General features: G+C 48.0%; 1 protein-coding gene across 7 annotated transcripts; it reads right to left on the bottom strand.

Moving 5' to 3' along the window:
• Positions 1-3,907: 3,907 nt before the first annotated feature.
• On the bottom strand, positions 3,908-16,938 carry LOC138764846 (G protein-activated inward rectifier potassium channel 3-like). Of its 7 annotated transcripts, none has more exons than XM_069941192.1 (4): positions 16,742-16,938; positions 14,191-14,270; positions 6,329-7,261; positions 3,908-5,126 (listed from the first exon to the last, which is right to left on the bottom strand). In XM_069941192.1, the coding sequence occupies exons 3-4, from the start codon at positions 7,206-7,208 to the stop codon at positions 4,768-4,770; spliced, it is 1,239 nt and encodes a 412-aa protein (XP_069797293.1). In that variant the 5' UTR covers positions 7,209-7,261; positions 14,191-14,270; positions 16,742-16,938; the 3' UTR covers positions 3,908-4,767. The 7 variants fall into 7 exon arrangements, with proteins under 7 accessions (XP_069797293.1, XP_069797294.1, XP_069797292.1 ...); XM_069941193.1 differs by lacking the exon at positions 14,191-14,270 and adding an exon at positions 9,869-9,921; XM_069941191.1 differs by lacking the exon at positions 14,191-14,270.
• Between the last annotated feature and the right edge of the window lie 1,337 nt (positions 16,939-18,275).

Genomic DNA, 18,275 nt, shown 5'->3' with positions numbered 1-18,275 from the left:
GCTGAGGACTCGTGGTGACCATCCCAGACAACTTTCCATGTCCGACCAAACCAAAGGCGGGCTGTTGTCTCAGTCTTTCGCTGCGCTTGCGCACAACCTGCTGCAAGGTTATCCACTTTGGAAGGAAAAACAGAAGCTCAGGTTATTATTTAAATAGCGGGGGCGTGGCAAGATGGCATAAGGATCAGACGTGCCTTCCAGTCCTCTCCTGACTCTATCTTATTGTTTTGTCTAGAAATGCCCGTTAAAATTCTTTAAAAGTTTAGATAATTTCAGTGCTGTTAATTTAACATGATGGTACAATTGGTGGAAAAGAGCAAAAAAAAACAACAGATCTTCAAAAAACTACATTTTCCAAAAGTTCAAGTTTTGGAGCCTACCTACAGGAAAGACACCGGGACTCTGCGTGAAATGGATCCCAGGAGAGAGGTACAGTGTTTGGATGTAAAGCTCTATGTTACATCGGTAGAGCCCCCTAAAGAGGGCGCCAAACAGTCTTCAGAACAAAGAGTTACTCAAAAGCATTTGTCAACTGTAGAGGTGGCGCTGCAAACTGCATCTCTTGAGATAGAAGAACCTATACAACTTGATGTACTGGGAGAACTTAATACATTATGGACTGGGGAAAACCCTGGCCAGCGTCCTCCAGTCATTGCTGGAGAGGCAGTGGCTGGGGTTTCCACACGCAGTCATACTACAAGGAAGGCAACCAGAATGAAGGAAGGAACAGAAGATCCTTTGGTTATGCAGAAGCAGGAATCTGTTGAGCCAAAATCTCTTCCAATTGAAAAGATTTTTGTGAATCTTGAATCTAAATTATCTTATACAATGCAGGGATTATCCAAGATTATGACTGAACTTGGTACTAGGTTTAATACTCTGGTGAAAATACATTCTCAACAGATGGCTGAGTTTGGAGCTTTTAAGCTTGAAGTGAGAGATAAATTTAATTTGTGTGAAGAAGATATAGACGAAATATGGGATCAAGTTTTTGATGTGACCAAAATGGTCGAAGACTTACAAACTCAAAATAAAAATTTGGTGAAAAAGATTGAAAACCAATCCAGACGGAACAATATAAAGATTATTGGTTTGCCAGAAGGTATGGAGGGACCAGACCTAACAAAATTTTTTACTGAATGGATTCCGCAGGTGCTGGGTCAAGAACATTTCCCGGAAGGTATAATACTGGAACGTGCTCACAGAGCCTTGCGTAGAAGACCTATTTCAGGTCAAAGTCCAAGACCTGTTTTGGTTCGTTGCTTGAATTATTACGACAGAGAAATAATTTTACGAGTGGCTATTAGAAATGCACAACAGAGAAAATCACCCTTGATGATTCAAAATAATCGCGTTTTCTTCTATGCGGATTTGAGTCAAGAAGTTATGTTCCAACGACGGGAATTCAATCCTGCTAAAAAGTTGTTGTGGAAGAAAGGTTACAAGGCAACCTTTAGATATCCAGCTGTTTTGAAGGTTTTTCAAGATGGTTGCCAACCAAAGTTCTTTGATTCTCCAAAGGAAGCTATAGCATTTGCTCAAGAGCTGCCAATTACTCAGTTTCAACAGAGACATAGTCTGCCGCGATCTCTAAGGAGACAAGAATGGAAGAAAAGAGCCGTGCTCCAAGAAGGAATGGTTGTAATGGTGACTCGGCAGTTGGAGCTGATTAAAAGAAGAGTTGTCCTTTTTTTTTCTAATGTTTTTTTTAAAAAAAGGGATATTAAATAATGATGATGTTAGTTTAAGATGAAGTGAGAGTTGGGGGAGAGAACTGGATAGGCACTATTTCCTGAAAGTCATCTGCTACGTGTGAGTTATCTCACACCCATTTTTTTTTGGGAGTTACCGCATTACGCGGTTTAGACGGGAGGGGGTATTTTTAACCTACTACCCGTTTTTTTCCTTTTTTTTGTATTATTAGATTAAAGAGTGAAGGTTTTTTTTTGTTTAAATATAAAAAAAAGCATAAGAAAGTATTTGATTGTTTAAAAAACTAAAAATTGATGTGGTTTTTTTTGTAAAGTTTATTCAGTAGATAAGGAATATCTGAAATTTAAATGTGAATGGGATGGATAAGTTTTTTTTATATTTTTTCTTTAATTTTAAGGTGAAAGGAGTGGTAATTCTGGTGTATATTATTTTGCTATTTTAGTTATAGAACGAAGGGAATAATGGTGAAAGTTATAAATTGAATTGTACAATTCTTAATGAGGCTTGAATTTTGTTTGTGGTTTATGCTCCATTTGTTGAAGATATAGATTTCGTTGTAGATGTGTTTTTATTATTTGGATATCTGAATTTTAACGTAATGATTGGGGATATTTAAATGTGGTATTGGAGCTTTTATTGGATAACTATTCAAGAGTAAAAGGGAAAAATGGTGGAAGAGTACTAAAATTGAATTGTACAATGCTTAATGAGGTTTGAATTTTGTTTTAAGATGGTGGTTTATGTGACTAATATGATGGTAGATGTGAAGTTAGTTGATATTTGGTGAAGGTTTATCTCTATAGAGAAAGTTTTTTTTTCATCTTTTTTTTCATGCTACAATTTTTTTTTAAGAATTGATTATTGTTTAAGAATTTTTGATAGATAATGTTACTAACTTTACTAATTTTTTATATTAAGTTTTAGTTAAATATGTTTCATCTTAACTCCGTTTGTTAAATATATGCATTTAAGTTTGATTTAAATATGTTTTTTAAGTTTGATATCTTAGTATTAATTACTTTTCTTTTTGTTAGTATTTTAATCGGTTATGTTTTTGGTTTTTTTTGTAAGTGGGTTTTTTTTCTCACATATATTATTAACTTTATTAATTCTTCACTCTTTATTTTGGGGGAAAGGGGTGGTTGGACTAATTTGAGTTGGGTTATTAATGTGTAATAATTATTGGGGAGGGTATAGTTTATTTAGATTACTGATACTGTATTGTAATTTTATTATTTTATTCTTAATTTTTTTTAATGTAATCCTATATGTTATTCATGTTATAAAATCTTAAATAAAGTTTAAAAAATATTATTTAAATAGCAAGCGATTGCAGCACGCTGCCGCACAGAAGGACCTGGGAGGGCTTGTGCATGAATCATAAAAGGTTGGTTTGCAGATGCAGCAGGTTATCAAGGAAGCAAATGGAATGTTGGCCTTCATTGCCAGAGGGATGGAATTTCAGAGCAGGGAGATTATGCTGCCACCGTTCAAGGTACTGGTGAGGCCGCATCTTCAGTACTGGTCTTCTTACTTGAGGAATGATGTACTTACTGGCTTTGGAGGTGGTGCAGAGGAAGTTCACCATGTTGATTCGGGGCATTAACCTATGAGGAGAGATTAAGTTGTCTGAGACAGTTCTCACTGGAATTTAGAAAAATGAGAGGGGATCTTATAAAAACGTATAAAATTATGAAAGACACAGATAAGATAGAGGCAGGAAAGTAGTTTCTACTGGTGGGGGAGATGAGAACTAGGGGACACAGCCTCAAGGATAGTAGATTTGGAATGGAGATAAGGAGGAGCTACTTTTCCCAGAGGCTGGTGAATCTGTGGAATTCGCTGGCCATTGAGGCAGTGGAGGTGATCTCAGTAAATATATTTATGACAAGGTTGGATCATTTTTTTTTACATGGTAAGGGAATTAAGGGATATGGGGAAAAGGTAGGTCGGTGGAGATGAGCCATGATCACAATGAATGGCAGAGCGGGCTCGACGGGCTGGATGGCCGACTCCGGTTTCTATGTTCTCCCCTCCACCCCTCTCTTCTGCTCTCCTTTCCCACCATCACCTTTTCCATCTCACTCTTCTCCCTTCCATCCCTCTCTCCCACCATCACTCTTCTCCCATCCATCCCTCGCTTTTCTCCCTCCACCCCTTTCTCTTCCCCAATTCCAAAACACTTATTTCCTGTAACTTGTGACTTTATTGGGAAACTTCCACGGAGACAGTGACAGAAATAACAGAGACTCTCTCTCTTTGAAAGAGATCATGTCTCAGCTAGGGTAGGGAGGCCTGTGTACTGAAGTGTTGGTTGTGTGAGACTTGGGATGAGCTCAGTCCAAAGCAGCTCTGGCCTTTTGGTGCACCCACCAACCGCTGATTGGCCACTTGCACCGTGACATCACCATGACACCCTGAGCCCCACCCACACTGCACACAGCTGGTGGGAACACAACACCAGCTTCTGCTGAGGACTCACGGCAACCATCCCAGACAACTTTCCACATCCGACCAAACCAAAGGTGGACCTGTCCTTTGCCCATACGTGCCCAAATTCAAGCAACCACCCTACATCATGCTGCTCAACCCATGGTCCAGGTCCCCTGAGGACCAATGGCTTGAAGATGATCTCCAAACAGATGGACTACCCTTTTCACGACACCACACTCCCCACAACTAATCTACCCATGACCATTACACCTTCAATGACCAGCATCCTCCCCACCACCAATACACCCCACAATGACCACCACCACGACCCTCTCCACGACCACCACAACACCCTCTGGGTTCATGGTTGATGCCTCTGGAAGTTAAATGGCATCCTTAACATGTCCAGGATTTTTTTGGCAGGGGTGAGGAAGATGGTGATGCCTCCAGCAGTCGACATGCTGGATGTCTGGATGTTACTGGCTTGCCGAGCGAGGCCATCAACCAGTGAGAAAGCCTAGCAGCACCGCTGATCTCAGGCCACCGGATCGGCACACCCCCCTCCCCACCCGCCTTCACAAGGACTGGGATGCCTCCTGCAGTCAACTGACCGGCAACCCATCACAGGGCCGACTCGTTCAGGTTGCCGTTGGGTTGCTGATCTGTGTTCCCTTCCTCCTCCTCCTCCTGCCTCCTCTCCCCCTCAGCTGGGCTGAGGCCTGAGGGAACTCTCTCTTCCGGCTGGGCGCTCTCCACTTGCGCAGGTCTCGACACCGACCAGTAGAGCTGAGCCTCGGCCTCAGCCAAGCGCTCGGTGAGCTCGCGGGCGCTGCAGCTTGGGGTGGAAACTTCGAAGGTCTGGTGGAACATCCCGTAGTCCACCTCGTAGTGGCCATCCTCCAGAGAGAGCACGGACATGAACCGGTGACCCCACAGCACTTCCCCACACAGGTATGAACTCCGAGCTTGGCACGTCATCCCTGGGCCAGGAGAACATAGTTAGTCACCCCTCTTCTTCTACCCCTCCCCTCCCTTTCCTTCCACCCTTACCCTCCCAACCCTGCCTCCCTCTCTCACCCCTCCTTCCTCCCCTACCCTGCTCCTCCCCTCCCTCTACTTCCCTCCCCACCCCTTCCTCTCCTCCCACCCCTCCATCCTCCCCTTCCTCTCCCACTCCTTCCTCCCTCCTCTTTCCAACATCTCCCTCTTTGCCAAACCCCTTTCCTCATTCCTTTTTCCTTTCATCCCCTCTCCTTCCATCCCACTCCTCCATCTACCACCACTCCTCTCCCTCTGCTTCCACCCCTCCCCTACCTCTCCTTCTACCCCTTCCCCACCCTCCCCTTCCACCTTTCCCCTCCCTCCCTCTCCTTCCACCCCTCCCCTCCCACCTTCCTTTCCCTCTCCTTCTGCCCCTCCCCTCCCTCTCCTTTCACCCACCCCTTCCCTCTATTTCCACCCTTCCACTCCCTCCTTCCACCCTTCCACTCCATCTCCTTCTACCCCTTCCCCACCCTCCCCTTCCACCTTTCCCCTCCCTCCCTCTCCTTCCACCCCTCCCCTCCCACCTTCCTTTCCCTCTCCTTCTGCCCCTCCCCTCCCTCTCCTTTCACCCACCCCTTCCCTCTATTTCCACCCTTCCACTCCCTCCTTCCACCCTTCCACTCCATCTCCTTCTACCCTTCCCCTCCCTCTCCTTTCACCCCTCTCTTCCCTCTATTTCCACCCCCTCTCCTTCCACCCCTCCCCTCCCACCTCTCCCCTCCCTCTCCTTCCACCCCTCCTCTCCCTTTCCCAACTCTCTCCCTCCTTCCAATACTCCCATCTTTCTTAATCCTCCCCTCCCTCCCACCCTTCCTCTCCCTCTCCTTCCACCTCTCTCCTCCCTCTCCTTCCACTCCTTCCCTCCCTCTCCTTCCACTCCTCCCCTCCCTCTCCTTCCACCCTTCCACCTCTCCCATCTCTCTTCTCTCCCACCTAATTCTTTCTCTCCCTTCTCTCCCACCCCTCCCTCTCCTTCCACCCCTCCCCTCCCTCTCCTTCCAACCTTCCCCTCCCTCTCCTCCCATCCCTCCCCTCCCTCTCCAACCCCTCTTCCACCCATCTTATTCTCTTCCATCCCCTCCCTTCTCTTCCACCTCCCCTTCTCTTCCTCCCATTCCTCAACCCCTCCCTCTCCTACCTGTAGCCTCTACCATTCCCTCCAGGATGACCACGATCTCAAAGTCCTCAGTCCTCAGCCTGTCCTTGCTCATCTCCCAGAATGGGCTGCGGGCGTCGATCTCATGGGCAATGATGAGGGGTGAGACGAGGAAGAGGCGGTCATCACCGGTCTCCAGGCCAACGCCCACCTCAGTCTGGTCGAGTGGGATGAATTCGCCCTCGGCTGTCTGCTTGGAGCGGATCAGTTTAGCACGGATGGACGCCTCGACAATGTGCGAGCGCCGCAGGTCACCCACGCGGAACATGAGGCAGAGGCGGCCATCCCGCGGTGACACGACGGCCCTGTCGGAGAAGACCAGGGTCTCAGCCCGCTTGGTGGGCTGTGAGATCTTGACAAACATGCAGCCAACCATGAAGGCATTGACCATGGAGCCGAGGATAGCCTGCAGCAGGAGAAGGGCGATGCCCTGCGGGCACGAGTCAGCGATGACCCGGAACCCATAGCCGATGGTGGTCTCAGTCTCGATAGAAAAGAGGAAGGCGGAGACAAAGCCGTTCAGGTTGTGGACACAGGGGGTCCAGGCCTTGTCCCCCAGGTGGTCAAGGTCGCCGCGGCAATAGGCCAACAACCACCAGACCAGGCCGAAAGAGAGCCAGGTCAGCGTGTAGGCCAGCACAAAGACCAGGAGGCTGACCCGCCAGCGTAGGTCCACCAGTGTGGTGAAGATGTCGGTCAAGTAGCGGTAGGTCTCCATTACGTTGCCATGCTGCACATTGCACTTGCCGTCCTTCTCCACATAACGCTGCTTACGGCGCCCGCGGCCCTCGGCGCACGGCCTCCGGCCTGCAGCTACCGCCGGCGAGGCCCCCAGGCCACAGTAGGCACCGTCTCGGCCCATCAGTGTGTATGGCAGGATCAGTGGCACCAGCGGCTGGAAGGCTGTGACATTGTCTGAGAGGTGGGGAGATGATGGCAGGAGGTGGGAGGTGAGAGAGAGGGTGGAAGGTGAGAGAGAGAGAGGGAGGTGAGAGTGGGTGGGAGGTGAAAGGGGTGGGAGGTCAGGTGAGAGAGAGGGTGGGTGGTGAGAGAGGGTAGGTGGTGAGAGAGAGGGTGGGTGGTGAGAGAGGGTGGGAGGAGAGAGGGGTGGGAAGCATGAGAGAAAGGGTGGGAGGTGAAAGAGGGTGGGAGGTCAGGTGAGACAGAGGATGGGAGGAGAGAGAGGGGTGGGAGTTCAGGTGAGACAGAGGGTGGGAGGTGAGAGGATGGGAGGTGAGAGAGGGGTGGGAAGCGTAAGAGAGGAGTTGGAGGTGAGAGAGAGAGAGATGGGTTGGAGGTGTTAAGAAAATGGCAGGAGAGGAGGATGGAAGACCAAGAAAGAGAGGGAAGGGAGATGAGAGAGAGGGGTGGGAGGTCAGGTGAGAGAGAGGGTTGGAGGTGAGAGAGGGGTGGGAGGAGGGAGGTGTCATTAGGGATGCAGTTGATGTCAAAGGGTGATGATAGAATAGGGAGCGGGGGCAGCGAGTGGGTGGAAGAGGTTGAGAGAGAGAGAGAGACAGAGAGAGAGAGAGAGATGATAATCTGGAGAACATCCTTGATGATTTCCACCAATTCCCCTCATATTTTCTCCCCCCTCCCTTTCCCCAGCGATGCAGTATGTATGTAAAAATACACATACACTCACACACAAACACAAGTAGACACCTATTACACAAATGCAATGAGCTTGAAGTTAGGGGTAGGAGCAGGTGGTGCTGAGGAAACAGGGAGACTGCAGGACTGAAACAGATGAGGAGAATGGGCCAAAAAAGTGGCAAATGAAATATAACGTCAGACAGTGTACAGTCACACACTTTTAGTGTATGGTGTTCAGTATGTGGTAGTGTTCAGTGTATGGTCACACTCTTTTCGTAGAATTAAATAAACGGGTAATTTGTTTTCTAAATGGGGAGAAAATGCAAAGCTGGAATTCATTTCAAGATGAATAGATGTTGAGACTTTATAAGGCCCTGGTGTGGCCTCACTTGGAGGACTGTGAGCAGTTTTGGGCTTCTTGTTTAAGACAGGATGTGCTGACGTTGGAGAAGGTTCAGAGGAGGTTCACAAGTTTAGAGGAAGTTTAAATGAAGTTATCAAAGATTAAGATACTAAGAAAGAATATAAGAATAATCCATTTGCCTTTTAAAATGACTTTCATGAAAAGAAAGTGTTGCTGGAGTGGATGAAGGTGGAGTTCTTGGAAGCAAAGAAAAGGGTTATCCCTTAAAGAATGTTTGACAGCTCTTGGCCTGTATTTGTTGGAATTTAGGTAAATGGGGGAGGGGATCTCATTGAAATATTTTGAGTGTTGAAAGGCATGGACAGAGCAGATGAAGAAAGGTTGTTTCCCATGGGGCGGTGGGGGGGGGGGGGGGGGTGGGTGGAGAGTCTAGGACAAGAGGACACAATATCAGGATTGAAGGGTATCCACTTGGAAGAGAGATGCATATGGAGGAATTTCTTTAGCCAGGGGGTAGTTATCTATAGACAGTTGTGGAGGCCAGATCATTGGGTGGACTTAAGGAAGAGATAGATAGGCTCTTGATTAGCTGGGGCATCAAAGGTTATGGGGAGAATGCCGGGCAGTGGGGAAAATTGATCAGTTCATGGTTAAATGGCAGGACAGGCTCGCTGGGTTAAATAGTCTATTTCTGCTCCTATGTTTTGTGGTCTTATGATGTCATGAAGAGTGCCCATATTACAAGCGAGGTACTCTTGAAGCACGTTAAATGTAACTTAGGACATCATTTGAAGACAGGGTGTGAATTGCTGGGGACCTAGCAGAGATAACGACATCATCATTAAAGCATATGTGACGTGCCAGAGACTTGAGGAAGGTTAATGTTGTCCGTTTAGCTGACAAAGACTGCAAGGACAAGCCAGGGAATTACAGGCCAGTGAGCTTAACATATCCTTATCTAGGACTCACAGCACCTCATTCGTCAGGAAGGCCCAGGATCACCTACACTTCCTAATGAAGTTGAGGAGGACAAGGCTGTCAGCCCTCATCTTGCCAGCATTTTACAGGAACAAAATTGAGAGTGCCCTGTCTGTGCGGTGGGGTAGCAGCAAAGCATCAGATTGAAAATCAATACAGTGGATCATCAAAAATGCTGAGAAGATCACTGGGGTCTCCGCTTCTTCTCTTGCCAACATTCAAAATTCGCTGTCGTGTAACAGTACAGAACATGTTCTTCTTTGGCTTGGCTTCGCGGACGAAGATTTATGGAGGGGGTAAAAAGTCCACGTCAGCTGCAGGCTCGTTTGTGGCTGACAAGTCCGATGCGGGACAGGCAGACACGATTGCAGCGGTTGCAGGGGAAAATTGGTTGGTTGGGGTTGGGTGTTGGGTTTTTCCTCCTTTGCCTTTTGTCAGTGAGGTGGGCTCTGTGGTCTTCTTCAAAGGAGGTTGCTGCCCGCCAAACTGTGAGGCGCCAAGATGCACGGTTTGAGGCGTTATCAGCCCACTGGCGGTGGTCAATGTGGCAGGCACCAAGAGATTTCTTTAGGCAATCCTTGTACCTTTTCTTTGGTGCACCTCTGTCACGGTGGCCAGTGGAGAGATCACCTTCTGCCTGCCGTAAAGCAGACAAAGGTTCATCGTTAGTGCCGCCTAGCACGCCTTTACAGTACAAGAGAAAGAGAAGCAAGGAAGTCCTTTCAGAAACACCGAGTATCTGTGGATTTGCCTCCAGCACTCCTGCAGCCTCTGCAGCTGCACGGACTCCTGATCAATCATCGGTCACCCCAGATCCAAACCTCCGACACCCTCAGGAAGCCTTCAGCACCTGAGACCCTTCATTCCCCTCAGCACCCTCTCGAATCCCAGCTCACTAACTGGCTCCCACAAGACAGTCCCCGGCAGTCCACAGCCAATGTAGGAGCCCCATCCTCGAGTCATCTACAGCTGTGTGGATCCCTCAGCCGTGGAGCCCCTCACTGGTCTGTTGCCAAGGTCACCATCCTGTAGCGTCACCTCCTCTGCTTCACCTTCTCAATGGGGGTGTGGGGGGATATTCTCTCCATTTCAGGTGCCTTGTGCTGGTCCACCACTCCCCGCGGACAGCAACCCAACCCCCACCCCCTCCACCTTGGCCAAGCATAGGTGCTGCGGAGCTCGAAAATGGTGGCAGAGGGAGAGTAGGTGGAACTTGGAGCTCCTCAGTGAAGAGAAAATAAAAGATATTAAGAAGAAAATTCCCCCTGGGGAAAAAAAAGACCACAAAAGGAAGAAGAAGTTTCCAAAACAAGAGAGAGAAAAAAAGGCAGAAAGCAAATGACAGGCGGGAGTCATGTGATGCAGAGGACGTAGGACATGGGATCCTAGCACTCCTGGGAAAGTACGAGAAAATGATTGTTTAAATGAAGTAAACAAAGATTTATATAGTCCATTTGCCTTTTAAATGCCTTTGAAGAAAAGAAAGTGTTGCTGGAGCGGATGACGGTGGAGTTCAGAGGGTGATGATAGAATAGGGAGCAGGGGGCAGCGAGTGGGTGGAAGAGGTTGAGAGAGAGAGAGAGAGACAGAGAGAGAGAGGCCTTTGGGGCAGAGAACAGTTGCTGTGAACAGCAGCGTTCCAGCCTTTCGGCCGGGGAAGATGGCGCCGGGCCAAGGGAAACAAGTTCCTTAAGCAAGGACGTATCGTCAAATTCGAGTGAGGTGAATGATTGCAATGAAGTTACTTCAGTGCATAAAGATGTAAAATGAGTTAAGTATAAATCCAAGGCTGTACTAAAGGATAAAAACAATATAGATTTTGAATTACAAAGTATGATCAGCACATCGCGGATCCAAATGGACTTAATGCAAGTACAAATAGACCTTTTAATAAAGAAGAATAAAAATATAAAAGAAAAATACAAGCAGGTATTAACAAATATAATGTAAGTACAAGAACGAAAGGGTGAGGAAAATCAGGAAGTTACGAAAATTCGACGGAAGGTTGGAAATGTAAAGGAGAAGCTGGAAAAATTAGGAGTCTGAAGTTAAGGAAGAAATTGTTGAGAGGAAGATAATTTTGGAGAAAATTAATAAGATGGAAAATTTTAGTAGGAGGAACAACATCATGATTGTTGGTTTGGAGGAAGGAGAAGGAAAGCACGACTTGATTTAGTTTCTCCAAGGATGGACACCGAAGGTTCGGGGGGTGTAAATCAATTTGAAGGCCCCATTGAAATTGAAAAAGCACATAGAACTCTCAGGCCCCGGCCACAATCAGATGAGAAACCCCACTCTAAAGTGTTAAAAATATCGAGACAAGGAAAAGATTTGAAAAGATTGGAAAAGTGAGATGGATGTGTGGGTGATGGAAAGGGAGAAGATATGGGAGAAGGTGGACTCCCTGGAAAATTTTAGCAGAAGGAATAATATTAAAATAGTGGGAGTGAAGGAGGACATGGAGGGAAGAGATCGGATGGGACTCTGCAGAAAATGGATCCCAGAAGTGCTAGGCAGGAGGACAGAATTAGAAATTGAGAGGGCCCAGTCGATGTTTATCACTTCACTCTTTGAGGGAGCGATACCCCCTCCTGGGCACAAAATGAACTACACACAGTAAGAGAAAAGAGAAGGAGAATTTATATATGAATGGGACACTAAATTTGATAACGCCATATTAAAACATGTAATTCAGACGTGGCAAAAATAAATCAATGTATCATAATAAAGGTGGGGGATCTCCTAAAGTGCTCGACCCAGAACAAATCAATACCCATGAATCTGGATAATAAGAACCTGGATACATGTGTATCATGGATTGCTATGAGCAAGGGCAGCTCATATCATTCGAACAGCTAAGGAATAAATATGATTTGTCTTATAGAACTTTCGCTATTTTCAGCTAAGATCTTTCTTAAGGGATAATTTTGGACTGTCTATGGCCCTGCCCACGTGTAGTGACCTGGAGGTTCTAATTCGAAAGGGGAATACGTGTTAAGTTCATCTGTATGATGCATCTCTATACCAAAGTGAGGGCCTGAAGCCGGGCTTACACAAGTCAAAGGAAAGGTGGGAGTTGGACTTGGGCACAACAATCCACGATCGGCACTGGACAGATCTGTGCCTGGACAGCATGATAGCTATTATTAATGCCAGGTACAGGTTGGTGCAATACAATTTCTTGTATCTACTGTACCTCGTACCACAAAAACTACATAAATCTAAATCAGAAATTTTGGAAATGTGCTTTCGGTGTGGTGTGGAGATTGGAACCTTTATCCATTCAACCTGACTGTGTATAAAGGAGAGTTCCTTCTGGGAGGACCTGGGGTGGGGGGTGGGGGGTGGAATTTGGAAAAAAATGACTAAGGTGGATTTTACACAGGATCCAGAATTGTACCTTCTGGGGAATATTATGGCCGTGTGTTTTAAACTGTCCAGATATCAAATTCCATTTGTGACGGTCACCTTGTCAGTTGCCAGGAAATGCATAACAGTCACATGCAAGTTCGACTCCCAACTAAATATTGCATGACGGAATACGGAAATGCAGAGTTGTATTCCCCTGCAGAAAATCACGGACAATTTAAGCAGGAAAAAAGATGCATTTGTAAGGGTGTGGCCACCCTATCTGCAACGCATTGGTACACAATTCTACCCCTTCTGAATAAAGGACAACCCGTGACAGAGTGAAATGACTGAGATCCATGAAGTGGACCATGCTGCACATGAATGTCCTCTTGCATCTTGATTCTTATCTTTGTTATTTTATGTTCCCTTAAAGGTTTGAGACTTATTTGGCTCTTTGCGTTTGTTTAATTTATATAATCTTTTCTGTGTTGTATTAGGGTATGGGAGGGAGGGGAGAGGGGTAGGGGAAAAATTTACTCTATGCTATATACTGTTGTTGAATGAGGTTGTGTTCTTTGTTTGGATTTGTGTGAGTCTTTTAAAATCAAACATAAAATATTTTTTAAAAAAGCATAGGTCCTGCTCTCTTGTGGTTGCAGAATTTTAAGTTTAGGGAAAAAACACACAGAAATGCTGAAGGAAACCAGCCACAGGACGTAAAGATATATTACTGACGTTTCGGGCCTGAGACCTTCTTGAAAACCGTCAGATTAAAGACTGAAGAATGGCAGGGAGAGAGAGAGATAGACAGACAGGCAGACAGAGCTAGGGGAAAGGCGACAGGGGGAGGAAGAAGGTGGGGTTAACAGAAACCGGAGAAGTCGATGCTAATGCCATCTGGTGGGAGGGTGCCCAGACGGAAGGTGAAGTGTTGTTCCTCCAATGTGCATGTGGTCGCACTCTCCAAATAGAAAGCATTAACATCGACTTCTCTGGTTTCCATTCACCCCCTCCCCCCTTCTCCCTGTTACCTTTCCCCCCACCTCTGACTCTCTTCTCTCTTTTCTCTCTGCCTCCTTTCAGAGAGCCCAAATCAATTCTCACCTTTCCTCTTATCACAGCGGAGGGTCATGTGACCTCTCCATCTGGAACTTAGTGTGAATTTGGATTGCGGAGGGTCATGTGGCCTCTCTAACTGGAACCTAGTTGGAAGTCACCTCATCTGCCATTCAAGGTCATACCCTGCCCACAGTTCAGTGCACCCCTGGTTATTGGCCCCTTTAATTGCCTTATCAATCCTGGGCCGGACTCTCCAGCTGATGGGATGATAAAGCCCTCCTCTTTTCTTCTGGGACAAACCCTAGCTCTACTCCAGTTTGGGAATTATGGGCAATTCTGGAGAGTCATTGATAAGGTGCGCACAGACAAAGGGATGGAAGCTGGAGTGTTGTGTGTCTAGAGATTACTGTCCCTAGTTTAGTTATGAGTCATGCCCGCTAGAGATATCAAGGGTTGTGAGCAGAGGCAATCTCGACGAGGGAGAGAGATGAGTTACCTGGCCGAAGAGGCCCAACAAGGATCCCAGTACCTGCGAGACCAAGCGAGCAGCAACGCGGATCCAGGCCCAAGCGAGGCCTGGTTGGAGCAGTGGCACCCGTGGAGGTAAGTCCAGGCCAGTGGAGAGAGAAGCGGTAAAGGAAGGATCAATTTTCTTTCCTTTTGTTATTGGTCTAAATTGTTTTATAATATTAAAAATAGTATTGCTGGCGGTGCATCTCTATTTTCTGAGACCTCTTGGAGCTTTGCTCAATTGCCACGAGGGAGCCAGGGAGAAAATTTCCAAAGTTTTTTTTCCTGAAGTTGGCCACAGGCTTTTTCTTTAATTTTTTTGTCTTCCCCTAGAAGTTGATCATCAGCATAGTGGGAGAGAGAGAGAGTAGGATAGAGAGAATGGGATAGAGAGAGAGTAGGATAGAGAGAATGGGAGAGAGATTAGGATACACAGTGGGAGAGAGAGTGGGAGAGAGTGAGATACAGAGTATCAGAGTGGGAGAGAGAGTAAGTGCAGAGAGTGTGTCAGAGTGGGATAGAGAAAGTGGGTTGGAGAGAATGCGAGAGAGAGTAGGGTACAGAGAGTGTCAGAGTGGGAGAGAGAGTGGGATGTAGAGTGTGTGTCAGAGAGAGTGGAATAGGGAATGGCAGAAAGAGTAAGGTACAGAGTGTGTCAGAGTGGGAGAGAGAGTAGGAGAGAGGGGATGCAGCGTGTGTGTCAGAGAGTGGGATAGAGAGGGAGAGTGTGGGGATGGAGCCCAGGGTAGGGGAATGCTCCTCTTGTAGATTGTGGATTGTTAGGGAAGTCAGTAGTTTCCCTGATGACGACAAATGTGAGAAGTGCATCCAGCTGATGCTCCTGTCAAGCCATGTTGAGGCTTTGGAGCAACAAGTAGATGAACTCTGTAGCATTCGGGAGGCAGAAGATGTGATAGATAGGAGTTACAGGGTCACTATTACACCTAGGAGACAGGAAGAGAGCAGATGGGTTACAGTTAGACGAGGAAGAGGGTAACAGACAGGCAGAGCAGGGCCCCACAGTGAGCATCCCCCTGAAAAATATTGATGGGTTGAAACTAGATTTGCAGGGGGAGGGAAACCTGAATGTTGGAGCAGTTAGTGGGAAGGAGGAAGATAAAGGTCACGTGAGGACTTCATTTATAGACAGAATCAAAAGGTCTGCATGTGATGGAAAATCTCTCAGGAGTATTTATTTCAATGCAAGGAATATTGTTGAAAAGGCCCATGAGTTTAGGATATGAATTGACATGTGGGATTATGACATTATTGCTATGAGTGAGACAGGACTGGCATCTTTATGTTCTGGGTTTCCGCTGCTTCAGAAGTGATAGGGGGGAGGGATGAAAGGGGGAGCAGTGGCATTGCTAGTCCAGAGGGTTTGTCTACAGAGACCGTATGGATAGAGTTGAGGAAAGGTGTGACCACACTGATAGGGTTGTAATGTAGACCACCCAATAGTCAGAGGGAATTGGAGGAGCAAATCTGTAGAGAGAGAGCAGACCAATGTAAGAAACAGAAGTTGTGATAGTGGGAGATTTTAACTTTCCAAATATTGGCTGGGACTCCCATATTCTAAAAGGGCTGAATGGCTTGGAGTTTGTCAAATGTGTTCAGAAAAGTTTTCTAAATCCATATGTAGAGGTACCAAATGAGAGAGGAAGCAGTACAGGGTAGTTTGACAAAGTCACCTTCATGTTCAAGGCTTTGAGCTGGAGTTGGAGTGTTCCCATCGAGTGAAAGGTACCAGTGCACATTGTGCAGGGTCCTGGCCATGTGAAGCAGGAAAGATTCACAAAGGTGTTCCCAGAGCTTGAGGCTTGAGTGGCACAGAGAGATTGGATAAGCTGCCAATGTTTTTCCCTGGAGTGCACTAAAAAAGCATGTGGAGGATAGACGTGGCCACCATCTTTTATTCTGGGATGGTCCAGACAAAAAAGGTGGAGGCCACAGATTTAAGGTGAGAAGGGAAAGATTCAAAAGGGAACCTGGGGTGGGATCCACAGAAGGGGCTGCAGAAGAGGAGACCATTGAAATATATTCGGACAGCCTCATGGACAGGAGAGTTTGGACTCACCCAAGTGGGTGGTATAGATGAGGTGGGCCGAAGGGCTTGTTTCCGTGTTGTCCGCCTTCGTGGCGGAGGCAGGGAATCACACAGACAGGCACCATCACACAGGATTTCCGCACACAATAGAGGGCTGCATGCATGTGTTTGCATACACTCAGACTTCTGCACCCACACGCACGCAAGGATGCACCGATTACACAAGCATTGGTGTAGAAACATACACCGACAGGGCCCCGGGCGCGTCCACACGGAAGCGCTCTCTCCCTCCACACACACACACACACACACACACACAGCCCGGTAGCCGGCATCGCCGACACCTCGGTCCCGGGTAGCGGGGCCCCCACTGACAAATGCAACATCGTCCCTGATCACTATCCCCTCCTCTCCACACCGCCCACCCCCCCATCCCCCGACCTTCCCTCACCGCGATTCCGTCCGCCACCTCCCCATGCCCACGGCTCACCGAGATGCGCAGAGCTCGGCTCCCCCACTGCCCCGTCTGGTGAGGAAGCGCTGGCTCACCGCGGCCGATCTGCGCCCTTCATCGGGGGTGGCGAGCGAGCGCTTCTCCCGTCCCCTCCCCGGGGGCTGGAGGAACGAGGACAGGTCCGCAGCCGCGCTGAGCGAGAGCCGGACTGACGTCCTGCCGCTCGCCCCGTCCCTGAGCCACCCACTCCTCAGTCCCTCCCTCCTCGCCCCTCAGACCCCCTCACCCCTCAGTCCTTCCCTCACCCTCAGACCCACCCTCCACCCATCAGACACTCTCTCAAACCCTCCCTCACCTCTTAGACCCTCCAACCCCCGTCACCCCTCAAACGTCCCTCCCCCGCAAACCCTCAACCCCAGACCCTCCCTCACCCCTGTCCTTACCTCACCCCTCAGACCCATCCACCACCCATCACACGCTCCCTCAAACCCTCCCCCTCAATCCCTCCCTCCCTCTTTTCTCTCAAACCCTTCCCTCATCTCTTGCTCACAATCATCCTTCCTCTCAACACACCTTCAAATCTTCCTCACCCACTCAAACCCTCCCTCGCTCCCTCTCCTCTGCCCCCTTGCATTGACCCTTCAAACTCTCCCTCACCTCCTCAAACCATCCCTAATACTGCTCAACCCCTCCCCCACATTCAGCTCCTTCCTTCACTCCCCTCCAGTCCCTCTTCCTTCCCATCAAGTCCATCTTTCCACTTTCTTCCCTTTCTCTATTTCTCATCTCCCTCCCTCTATCCCTACTCTCCAGCCAACTTCCCTCATTCCCTCTCTCCTTGTTCCTGCCCTCCATGTGCTTGAGCCTAGCAGCCTGAATGCACATGAGATTGCACATCAGAGGCTAAGCAGGCTCAGGCCTGGCCAGTACTTGGAGGGGAGACCACCAGGTGAGGGGCGCTGGACAAAGTGGCAACTTTCTGTCTGCCTTACGTAGACAAAGTTAAAGAATTTCATGTATGTTACATTCTAAATGATGTGTTACATGGCAATAATGGAACCTTTACCTTTGTTTTGCTGGCCCCTCCCTTTCACTGCCCCCCATTCCTTCTCGCAGCCCCACTCCCACCATTTCCTCTCCCTTCATATCTTTAATCCCCACTCCCACCCTCTCATCTCCCTCCAATTCATCAAATCCACTCCCATTCTATCCCCTATGTCCAACTCAATAATACCCCTCCAAATATAATACCCCCCATTCCCACCCTCTTCTCAAACACCCCCATCTCAACTCTTCCCTAGCTCCGCAGGCTCACACTTACCATTCCCATCGTCTACCTCCACCTCCTTCAACCCAACACTTTCTGCTTCTCCCCCAGTTCCACTTCCATAAACACTCCCACTCCCACCCTCTCTATTTCCCCCTTTCTGCTTCTTTTGCCCCACCCTCCTCACTGCCTCTCCCCCTCCCCTCTTCCATTCCATCTGGTCTTATGCTATCCCCACTCCTTCTCCCCCCCCATCATTTGCCCTGCCTCCTCCCGCTCCACAGTCACATTGAGCCCCAATAC

The sequence above is a fragment of the Narcine bancroftii genome, chromosome 5 (assembly GCF_036971445.1).
Source record: "Narcine bancroftii isolate sNarBan1 chromosome 5, sNarBan1.hap1, whole genome shotgun sequence".
Lineage (NCBI taxonomy): Eukaryota > Metazoa > Chordata > Chondrichthyes > Torpediniformes > Narcinidae > Narcine > Narcine bancroftii.
This window is presented reverse-complemented; position numbering and strand designations above follow the sequence as displayed.

What these genes read in the sequence shown, in the direction of transcription:
- LOC138764846 (XM_069941189.1), bottom strand. Translation starts at nt 9,355, where the DNA reads ATGAGGGCTGACAGCCTTGTCCTCCTCAACTTCATTAGGAAGT. An exon ending in CCTCAACTTCATTAGGAAGT is followed by an intron (nt 7,262 to 9,312) that starts GTAGGTGATCCT and finishes CCCACCTCTCAG; the next exon opens with ACAATGTCACAGCCTTCCAG. An exon ending in GGGAATGGTAGAGGCTACAG is followed by an intron (nt 5,127 to 6,328) that starts GTAGGAGAGGGA and finishes CTCCTGGCCCAG; the next exon opens with GGATGACGTGCCAAGCTCGG.